General features: G+C 41.2%; 1 protein-coding gene across 2 annotated transcripts; it reads right to left on the reverse strand.

Annotated features, from left to right (window-relative positions):
* Window positions 1-789: 789 nt before the first annotated feature.
* LOC110535299 (neutrophil cytosol factor 2) lies at window positions 790-6,450 on the reverse strand. Of its 2 annotated transcripts, none has more exons than XM_021620206.2 (15): window positions 6,188-6,450; window positions 5,871-5,953; window positions 5,385-5,493; window positions 5,014-5,148; window positions 4,643-4,750; window positions 4,343-4,402; window positions 4,174-4,217; window positions 3,601-3,742; window positions 3,380-3,445; window positions 3,114-3,186; window positions 2,954-2,997; window positions 2,660-2,820; window positions 2,457-2,568; window positions 2,181-2,298; window positions 790-1,513 (listed from the first exon to the last, which is right to left on the reverse strand). In XM_021620206.2, the coding sequence occupies exons 1-15, from the start codon at window positions 6,359-6,361 to the stop codon at window positions 1,422-1,424; spliced, it is 1,521 nt and encodes a 506-aa protein (XP_021475881.2). In that variant the 5' UTR covers window positions 6,362-6,450; the 3' UTR covers window positions 790-1,421. The 2 variants fall into 2 exon arrangements, with proteins under 2 accessions (XP_021475881.2, XP_021475880.2); XM_021620205.2 differs by having other exon boundaries at window positions 2,954-3,000.
* Window positions 6,451-11,344: the final 4,894 nt, after the last annotated feature.

Below are 11,344 nucleotides of genomic sequence, written 5' to 3' on the forward strand. Positions count from 1 at the left end.
CAAAGCACCCACACAATATGATGCTGCCCCCGTGCTTCGTGGTTGGGACGGTGTTCTTCGGCTTGCAAGCCTTACCCTGTTTCCTCCAAACATAATGATGGTCATTATGGCTAAACAGTTCTATTTTTGTTTCATCAGACCAGAGGACAATTCTCCAAAAAGTACCATCTTTGTCCCCATGTGCAGTTGCAAACCATAGTCTAGCTTTTTTATGGCGGTTTTGGAGCAGTGGCTTCTTCCTTGCTGGGCGGGCTTTCAGGTTATGTCGATATAGGACTTGTTTTACTGTGGATATAAATACTTTTGTACCTGTTTCCTCCAGCATCTCCACAAGGTCCTTTGCTGTTGTTCTGGGATTGATTTAGCACTTTTCGAACCAAAGTACGTTCATCTCTAGGAGACAGAACGCATCTCCTTCCTGAGCGGTATGACGGCTGCGTGATCCCATGGTGTTTATACTTGTGTACTATTGTTTGTACAGCTAAACGTGGTACCTTCAGGTGAAAATTTCTCCCAACGATGAACCAGACTTGTGGAGGTCTACAATTGTTTTTCTGGGGTCTTGGCTGATTTCTTTTGATTTTCCCATGATGTCAAGCAAAGAGGCACTGCGTTTGAAGGTAGGCCTTGAAATACATCCAGAGGTACGCCTCCAATTGACTCAAATGATGTCAATTAGCCTATCAGAAGCTTTTAAAGCTTTGACATTTTCTTGAATTTTCCAAGCTGTTTAAAGGCACAGTCAACTTTGTGTATGTAAACTTCTGACCATCTGTCTGTAAACAATTGTTGGAAAAAATGACACAAAGTAGATGTCCTAACCGAATTGCCAAAACTATAGTTTGTTAACAAGAAATATGTGGAGTGGTTGAAAAACGAGTTAATGACTCCAACCTAAGTGTATGTAAACTCAGTGTATGGGAATTCAACTGTAAAAAGAAGGTAAAACAAAATAATGCATTTCTATTCAAATATGTAGAAAACCTGGGCATGCTTGATTCGTGCTGGCCAAAAAGGTTATTAAAACTTATAACACACTTTAACAATAACATGAAATAAATTGGTAAATATCAGCCCAATGAAGAAAAGTCCTTGCTTAGGTAATGACGTTTCGGACCTAAATGCCTTCCTCTCAACATAAATACTGAAATCTGACTGTTTTTCTTTGATGATGTTTGTTTGGTGGTTTCCAGATTAGAAGACGAAGGCCAGGATTCAATCCCATATTGAGCTGAGTCAGCCAACATATGCAGTGTGGACCATAAATGTAGTTTCCACGAATGTGTGAACATTGCCTTTAAAAGGTGCATAGCTGCCAAAGCGTGATCGGATAGAATCCCGGACCTCATGCTCAAAGTAGAAATAACAAATCCCCCAATCTCTATGAAGTCATTGTTCCTTATCCTGACAGTCCTTTTACATTATTTATCTTTCATAGGAACTTCTTCCACAAAGGATGCCGGAAATATGCCAATCTTTCCGTTGCACTGTCCCTCAAACCAGTCTTCATTGACTGAAAAGAAAGTAATGAAAATGGGAAATTACTTTTGCTTCTGTATTTTAAAGGAAAAAAATCCACTCCAAAACTGTTTAATGATTTTTTTCTCACAGTTTTACAGTCCCAACAATATTTTGCATGTCCGCAGTCAAGTTTTCGAGATATCACTTGCCACATCATCATGATGATGCCAATTGTATCAAGGGATTAAAAACGCATCATTGTGATGTGACAAGTGACACTTTGCTTCTTGAAAATACTATATCTTCAAAACTTGACTGCTGACATGCAAAACATTTTGGGACTATATCAACAGACAACAAATTAAATAAATACCAAAATGTCGGGTTTTTTTTTTGGGGGGGGGGGGGGGGGTGAAGAAAACATTAGATTGAGGCTTTTTCAAATAACAATAAGTCAATGTACGCCTCTACAGCTATTAGAGAAAATACAGTTAGTCTCTTGACACAAATTATTTTCCCAATGTCGAAATGGTGGCCCACATGAGAAAATAATGAAAATGGGAATGTACTATTGCTTCTGTAACCCTAATTCTGTGTTCTGTAAGACAACAGCAGGTTTCCAGCTCTTCCAGGATATCATATAACAGAATAAAACACTGACACAACCAATTTCTGCATTGTGGAAATGGTGCCCCGCATGAGAGAAATGGGTAGCTCACCTTTGGAGAGAAGTAAGATGGTATCTCCTTGATGGAACTCAAGATCCTCTGGGGTTGAAGACTCATAGGAATGAAGCGCCATCAGGTGAGTCTGGCTTTGTAGCTGCTCACTCACTCCCTGTAGTGTAGATTACATGAAACAAGGGACATTAGTACACACATGATGACATCTGTCAGAACAAAGTTTTGTTGACTATTACATTTGTAAATTAAAAATCCACATAGCAAAAGACTATTATGACATAAAATACTGTATACAGTACATGACCATATTACCTCTTTGAGATCACACCACAGTGTTAAACGACCATTGTGGACACAGCTCCAAACATCTTCCATCCTTGTGTTCTCATCAATCACTTTTTTACCCAAATCTATTTGGGCATAGCTTGAGAAAAATCACAAAAACGCTGAGCTTAGTTTTGTAATAGTAATGATTGTTGAAATAAATTGACGCTAATGTTTAAACAGTGCCATACCTCAAGGTGATTGCTGTGGCAGGGAGGCCCAGTTTGTTACTGATTTTCTCCAGAGTTGTTGTGTAGGGAAGTCCAGGCACCATGCAGATTGCTATGGTGTATGTGAAGTGCACTTTCACTACACAGAGTGAAGGGTCACTAAACTCTTCACTCTGGCAAGACTAGGGAATGAAATAAACGTACAATGATATTTAAAATGTATAAGCGTAGAGTACTGATAAACAATTGATATTTGCTTTGGATATTGCATGCTGTGAAACATGTCTTGAACTTGATTTTCAATTATTCTCATACCTCTGTTTTTGTGTCCCCAATGCTCTGATTTTCAGTAGCAGAAGCTGCTGCAACAATACCCCCAAAAATTACATAATTTGTAATAGGTGATGTTGCATTTCCAATAATTAAAATGTTTACTATACAACTTCCATTACATTTTTACATAAAATATCTTTACCAGAATTTCTCTGAGGTCTATTTGGTGGTTCTCGTCTAGGTGGCCCTGGGATGTCATCCTTGTCTGTCCCATCCTACAAGAAAGCAATCAACCCATGTAGGGGGAATCAATTAACATAGCAATTGAGGGGTAAACTTTATTTACCAGTATTTTGGGGATTCAACCTTTAAAGATGTCCAATTTGTTATAGCTCAGAATTGACACACGTTAGAGTCAATGCCATCTTGTCATGAGGAATAAACACTATATTGACAGTAGAAATGTACCTGATCTTGCTTAGATGATAAGGTTATTTCCAAACGCTCCAGGAAATTATAAGGAACAAGCCCCCTCTAAAAATGTAAAGTTTAAATTAATTCACTGCACACACATCATTTGTTTAATACAGATGCTCATAATCAACCAAGTATGTTTGAGCATAATGAGTACAATAGATCCACATTTTTCATGCATAAAGCATTTTTAAGTGTAATGTTTGTACTCATACTCGCTCATTGAAGATGACAGAGGCCCAGTTGTCAGATCCTTTGTTCAGCACAAAGACAATGTTGCCAGGCACCACAGCTAACTCATCACTTGTCTCAGGGACAAACTCAAAGAGGACAGTGTGAGGCTCTCCCTCTAGAGCCCTGCGGGAGGAGACAGAGATATCCTACTTTAACTCATACCCAAATAATGCTGTTTAATCATTCTATGCTAGTATGTGGCCAAAGCATAAATTGTAGGAAAAAAACTCACCTCAAACTTGTATCTCAAATAGACAGTTTTAAAAATGCTTGCTATTTCCTCATAGAACATGATGTCATGTTGGCACACTGGCTAAGCTGGCCAATCAGTGGTCTACTTGTGTGAATTAATATTTGTAATGACTGGTATAAGCCCAAACCATTCTGTTTTTGGCGTACGGCCAAACCAGATATTGGAAGGAAAATTCTCACTTATATTGTAATTAAATATAGGTCATATTTCATAGAAATCTGGAAACACTGGACAGTTACTTTAAGTGTCAAACCACCCCCAGTGTCCCCTACAATTAACATTGAGATCACATGAACTTTACCTCAGAACTTCAGGTGCTTTTGGTCTGGTAGGAATATCTTCAACCTACTCTTACCGTCAAAAAAATGGCACATCACATTACACTGAATATTCCTCCTCAATCAATTTCTTATTTTAATTGTTGACAGTTTTTAAAGGCACTTTTAAAACATCAAATCATGACACTCCACCTGTGGCTGTAACGGAGCAAAGCCAGAGAACTCATCCTGGAAGACGATGGAAGAAACAACCTGAGGATAGAGAATAAAACTGGTTCAACATGAAACAATACTTTATGACATGACTACTTACTAATAACTTGCCAAATAGCTATCCTAAAGAAAGACCCAAGGCTATTCAAACTCATTTAAATTGCACATCTCAAACAAAGTAGGTACTAGACATGCATGTTGTAAACACATTTAAAAAGTCGCAACATTTTGGCTGGTTAATATGCATGTTATGTTTTTAGAGAGAGATGATAGGGATACCTTAGCCTTTCCCAGGTAGTCCTTCTTCTCCAGTTCAGCCACATAGTTCTTGTTTGGCTTGAACAGCACTTTCGCCGGGACCTTAACTGGCTCAAACAGCTTCTGCTTCTATAAGGATTAACAGAGGACTTACATCTCCAACTTTGTTGAACAGTCAGACGCCGTGAAAATGCATAATAAATACACATTGAAACACTTCTCACACTACTGAGATGAGCCGCCTGGCCTGGTTACTCATCCACTATAGCTGCTGGAACAAACAATGTAAAAAAATAAAATAATACAAAAAAGTACATATCTAAGCCAGCACAGTATGGTTGAGGTCGACATGATAGTGTGAAAAAGGCTTAAGAGAGAGAAGGGCCACTGACCAGGATGCACTCCAGACCTCTGTCGATGTGGCTGAGTTTGGCCTCAGTCCTGAGATTCAGAGCAGTCAGGAGGTTCTCCTTGGCTTTCTCCCACTGACCCAGCTGAGCATGGGCCAGCGCCATGTTATGCAGTACCTGTGGGAGTGATACCACTCAGACATTTGTTGATGTAAAATTACAGCTATACAGCGCTTCCTGCCCAGGTCTCAAAGTGCTTTACATTGTAGCATCCACCTATGCACTTTTTTTTGCTGTGTATACATACTGTGATGTTTGTTGGGGTAGGTTGCTGTTGATAGGTTGCTAAAATACACGTAACATATTCAACATCCAATCATTGTTACAAAGGCAAGACTTCCATCATATCTCACCTCACAAGCATATAATTTGTATCTCAGACCAAGAGGTTTGTAGTCGATCAGCTGGTTCCCCCTCAACTCCTTGAAGGCATGTTGGAAATCAGCAAAAGACTCCTCAAACCTGCAGGCAAAGTGAGGAGGTATCCAAGTAATTCACTATCCGGCTATAGGTAAAACACATATACAGCTGAATAATGTAGAATAAATATGCTACGTTTAATTGTACAAAACGATTATCAATTTTAAGAGACATTTCACAATTTAACTTCACACCAGATGATGTCAAATGTTTCCAGATGAAGTCCTCGGAAACACTTATCCTCTATAAAATCATAGAAACTCACTGTTTTCACATGCTGATGTTGGGGTGGTCCTGATGATGAATATGAACAATTGTGAAATGTCCCTTTAACACACCATTCGAAAGAATGGGATTCTATTTTTAAGCAATTATAATGCATCTAATCACTCATCCCTAATATGATAGATTTGTCTTGCCTTTCTTTTTTGTAGAATGTCAACCCCCTTTGAAAGAATGCAACAGCCAAGTGTTCATCCTTTCCGATACATCTGTCCAAAGCCTGTGTGATATTCAGAGAAACTCAGTGACTTCCTTCCAATCAAATGGTACCACAAGCATTGTGTACTTAAACTAAACTTCCCCTTTTTCTGTGACTTGCATTTTTGAAGTGTAAAATAACATTGAATTACAATGTGATAGTAACTTTAACCCTTAGATATATTGACTTGGTAAAAACAGGGAAAGAGAGAATTGTATTTTAATTAATGATGATATTTGGTTAAAACTGCCATACCTTTTCAGCTGCATCTAGGTTCTTATTGATCAAATGTAGGCAGCCAATGTTGAAAAAGATTTTGGAGTTCTTTTCCTGGATGTCCAGAAATGTTCCAAGGGCAGCTGCGGAATCCCCGCGTTCGAAACAGGCCACTGCCTCATCCCACTGTTTGAGAGTGTTCACAAATGTCATGGTTCCAAATAGAGTCGAGGCGCTGAGCTACAGTGATATGACGAGAGAAAAGTGAAACCACTCTTCTTAAACTGACACATTTTCCCCACAGAGGTAGGAAGGAAGTGTAATGATTACACAGAATCGCAGTTCCTTTTTTCTCTCCAGTCCATTTACTGTTGTAACAGTACGCCAGGGTTGAGGGTTCAATTCCTACGATGGACCAGTATGAAAAATGACACACCATTTTTTTTATTTTAATCGCTCTGGATAAGATTGTCTGTTAAAATGTGAAATGTGTTGGCTATTACAGTGCTAATAAAGAGGCTAAACATAGTGCTTGAAATAAACATGCATTTGCAGGGTTGCCAATTTTTGAAGAAAGCTTAGCGTGAATTTTTGCCTAAACGGTGGTCTGCATCTGTTTTAAAGCCAATTTCCAGCAATTCTATGGATTTTTACATGGCTTAGGCCCCATGACCAGGGTGGGTGGGGGGGAATACAGGTCAGGTGTATTTCGATTGCTTTGAACATTAAATGAACACTCAAAATTCTACGACTTTGTTACTTTTGGGGGATGACATTTGAAGTATGCTCATATTTTTAAAAACATTTTATTTAGGTGGTTTGAGACTTTATTCAGACTGTAATGAAATTAGATGGGAAAACAGGCAAATGTGAGGAACAGTGGGAAGGTCAGTGGGAATGCTCTGCACAGGAAATATTGTTAAATGTTAAATGGTTGGTGGCAGTGGCTAACCAAATCATAGATTGCAGTCTCCTTGTCCATATACTGCTTTCAAGGTAAAGACACAAACATTTTGGATTTTATAATTTTGGTGAACTCTTTAAAATAGGTCTGGAAGAAAATCCTGCTTGCTCTCCAAGAGGGTTAGCCACCCCTTATCTATGTTTCCTAAGTGCTAGGTGATTGAAAATGTTCTCGTTTTAACAATACATTTCTCAATCACCAAATCTTCAAATAAAATCTAATGAATATCAATATTCAGGGGGTTTATGCCTACTACTAGAAGATCCTTGCCACCATCTGACTCTACATAGACAAGATAAATGATGCGTGTTTAGGAGTCTCCCTCTACTAACTCTGCCTTTCATGTGCACTATACTAAAATGGCCTGAAGCATTTCATATCCATCCAATGCTTATTGGTAGGACTTAATGAACATTGTCCATGAATAGCTTGCAAAAAGACTTCACCTCATATAATTCATTTTCAAAGACACAAGTAGACATATCAGACACTGGCAATATTGTGAAGAAGTGGAATAATACATTACTGTAAGTGTGGGGAATAACAATGGTGTTGTTGCTGGCAAGCACACTAATGAACTTTTATTTTAGCCCTTTGTTAAGAATGAAAATTGCTCAACTGTTCACACTAAATAAAGAGCATTGGTAATAAAATCTCCTGAAGACAAGATTACCCTAACCAAATAATTGTTATATTCATTGTCCCCCCTCTAGAATCAAACTTAAACTTTTGGGTTCACAATCTGCTTGACCAAATTATTTTTCTAGTTACAAATCAGGTCACCCTACCAATCTTCCCTGCTATAACAGACTGTATGTCTATCTGCTGCCTTTTCGATGTCACATACTAAATGCCAATCACCAAACGAGGGGAATAAATCGAGTTTAGTACCAGCTGTTAAAAGGCTGCATTCTGCAATAGGCGCGGGAGTAGGAGCAACCGGTTGTTTGTTGACAACATTGTACATAAAAGAGTAGCATTGTAACTCTGTTTTAGAGCATTGTAGCTCCTTATAAACTCAGCGGAGAACGTTCTCTCTCCATTCTCATCTTAAGGGGCGTTTCTTTAAAATGCACATCCAATCCCCTTGATTCCTTACATAACCAATCATATCCTTCAATGTGCCGCGGTTCACAGTCCTGTGGCAAGAGGTTCCGCTTGATGTTAAATTGCAGTTTCCGATTTCAAAACTATTTGAAGCAAGGTTGAAAAGTTAACGCACTATACAATGGATAAAAAATAAAATAAAAGCAGTACTTTTCAATGCGTGAGATATACGACGTAAGGAGTGTGAGCGTGAGAATAGGGTCAAATCAAATTGTATTTGCCACATGCGCCGAATACAACAGGTGCGCCGAATAAAACCTTACAGTGAAATGCTTACTTACAAGCCCTTAACCAACAATGCAGTTTAAAAAAAGGTAATAGATAAGAAAAACGAATAATTAAAAAGCAGCACTAAATAACAATAGCGGGGCTATATAAAAGGGGGTACCAGTATGGGGGGTGCAAATACTCTGGGTAGCCATTTGATATACTCTGGGTAGCCAAGCCTCTTTGACCTAGACTTGGCGCATGGCAAGCAGTACCAGTCTATGACTAGGGTGGCTGGAGTCTGACAATTTGTAGGGCCTTCCTCTGACACTGCCTGGTATAGAGGTTCTGGATGGCAGGAAGCTTGACCCCAGTGATGTACTGGGCAGTACGCACTACACTCTGTAGTGCCTTGCGGTCGGAGGCCGGGCAGTTGCCAAACCAGGCAGTGATGCAACTGTAAAACCTTTTGTCGTGCTCTCTTCACAACTGTCTTGGTGTGCTTGGACCACACGTGTGTCTCACGGCCAATGCGTGAGAGTTGGCAGCTCTTAAGTTTGATGTCCATGTAAAACTCCTTTGGGCCCTAAACAAATCTATTACTACCAAATAAGGGACAAAAGGTGGCATGAGTCACTCACCAAATCTACTTTTTCCATGGATATTTTTTGCTGCTCGACTGATTCAAGCAGTCCTTTTGCATAGCCAGAGAGAAGTCCTTACATGACAAGTTACAGTTCACAGATATCTAGAGTTCATTTTTGATCAGCTCTGTCACAGAGCTTCTGTGCTGCATCTGTTTGAGTCTGACCATTTAGTGGTCATCAGAGAAAATCCTCTCTACAAAGGCATTTGAGCCTGGCACACTGAGGACAAATGAGACAATCCTGAACATGTTGATCAAGTTGGCTTTCCCTAGGTTTTGAAAAACTGCCACCCACTTCTCACTGGTGGATTTTGTGGTATCCTGTCTGTATTTCCTTCCGGCTAGCACAAAAAAAATTCATTTTGAGGGCAACCACCACCTGCTCCAGGTCAGTGAAGGAGAGATACTCATAGAAGCTGGTCTGTTTCACCATTACATTTTCTGGTGAGAAATCAAACCACTTGTCAATGTATGTAATGACAGTGTCATAGACCCTCAAAGTCCCGTTGCTGCTTGGACCTTTGTGATGACAATTGTTTGTCCATCAGCTGCTTGGTCTGGTATCCAAAAAAAAGCTGTCCTGTTTCCGCTGAAGCATCTTCATTGTGAACTTTTGGACTTCCTCGTAAACATCTGCACTGTCGTCTGTGATATTACTTTCTTTAAGGACGTACTGATGAAAAACTGTCAATATTTAAATAACCTACATTTATTCACTCTGATAGGGTTGGATCCTGTCAGGTGCGTGAATGAGGACCCAAAAGCGAATTAACAAAACAGAGTTTCTTTAATGACAAAACACACGTAGGCTCAGATGGACAGGCAGATTCCGACAGGACAGGACAAGGTTAGCTGAACAGGCAGATTCCGACAGGACAGGACAAGGTTGCAGCAAACACGACGATAGTCTGGTTCAGGCATGAGTAACACAAACGAGAATCCGACAAAGACAGAAGCAGAAACAGAGAGAGATATAGGGACCTAATCAGAGGGAAAAAGGGAACAGGTGGGAAAAGGGGTGAACGAGGTAGTTAGAGAAGACAAGGAACAGCTGGGGGAAAGAGGGGAAGAAAAGGTAACCTAATACGACCAGCAGAGGGAGACAGGGTGAAGAGAAAGAACAGGAACAGGACACAACATGACAATACATGACAGTACCCCCCCACTCACCGAGCGCCTCCTGGCGCACTCGAGGAGGAAACCTGGCGGCAACGGAGGAAATCATCGATCAGCGAACGGTCCAGCACGTCCAGAGAGGGAACCCAACTCCTCTCCTCAGGACCGTACCCCTCCCAATCCACTAGGTACTGGTGACCACGGCCCGAGGACGCATGTCCAAAATCTTACGGACCCTGTAGATAGGTGCGCCCTCGACAAGGATGGGGGGGGGGGGGGGGGGAGACGATCGGGGGCGCGAAGAACGGGCTTAACACAGGAGACATGGAAGACCGGGTGGACGCGACGAAGATATCGCGGAAGAAGAAGTCGCACTGCGACAGGATTAATGATCTGAGAAATACGGAACGGACCAATGAACCGCGGGGTCAACTTGCGAGAAGCTGTCTTAAGGGGAAGGTTCTGAGTGGAGAGCCAAACTCTCTGACCGCGACAATATCTAGGACTCTTAGTTCTACGCTTATTAGCAGCTCTCACAGTCTGCGCCCTATAACGGCAAAGTGCAGACCTGACCCTCTTCCAGGTGCGCTCGCAACGTTGGACAAAAGCCTGAGCGGAGGGGACGCTGGACTCGGCGAACTGAGATGAGAACAGCGGAGGCTGGTACCCGAGGCTACTCTGAAAAGGAGATAGCCCGGTCGCAGACGAAGGAAGCGAGTTGTGGGCGTATTCTGCCCAGGGGAGCTGTTCTGACCAAGACGCAGGGTTGCGAAAAGAAAGACTGCGTAAGATGCGACCAATAGTCTGATTGGCCCGTTCTGCTTGACCGTTAGACTGGGGGTGAAAGCCGGAAGAGAGACTGACGGAAGCCCCAATCAAACGGCAAAACTCCCTCCAAAATTGAGACGTGAATTGCGGACCTCTGTCCGAAACGACGTCTGACGGAAGGCCATGAATTCTGAAAACATTCTCGATGATGATTTGTGCCGTCTCTTTAGCAGAAGGAAGCTTAGCAAGGGGAATAAAATGAGCCGCCTTAGAGAACCTATCGACAACCGTAAGAATAACAGTCTTCCCCGCTGACGAAGGCAGTCCGGTGACAAAATCTAAGGCGATGTGAGACCACGGTCGAGAGGGAATGGGAAGCGGCCTGAGA

This window comes from Oncorhynchus mykiss, chromosome 11 (assembly GCF_013265735.2).
Source record: "Oncorhynchus mykiss isolate Arlee chromosome 11, USDA_OmykA_1.1, whole genome shotgun sequence".
Taxonomy (NCBI): domain Eukaryota; kingdom Metazoa; phylum Chordata; class Actinopteri; order Salmoniformes; family Salmonidae; genus Oncorhynchus; species Oncorhynchus mykiss.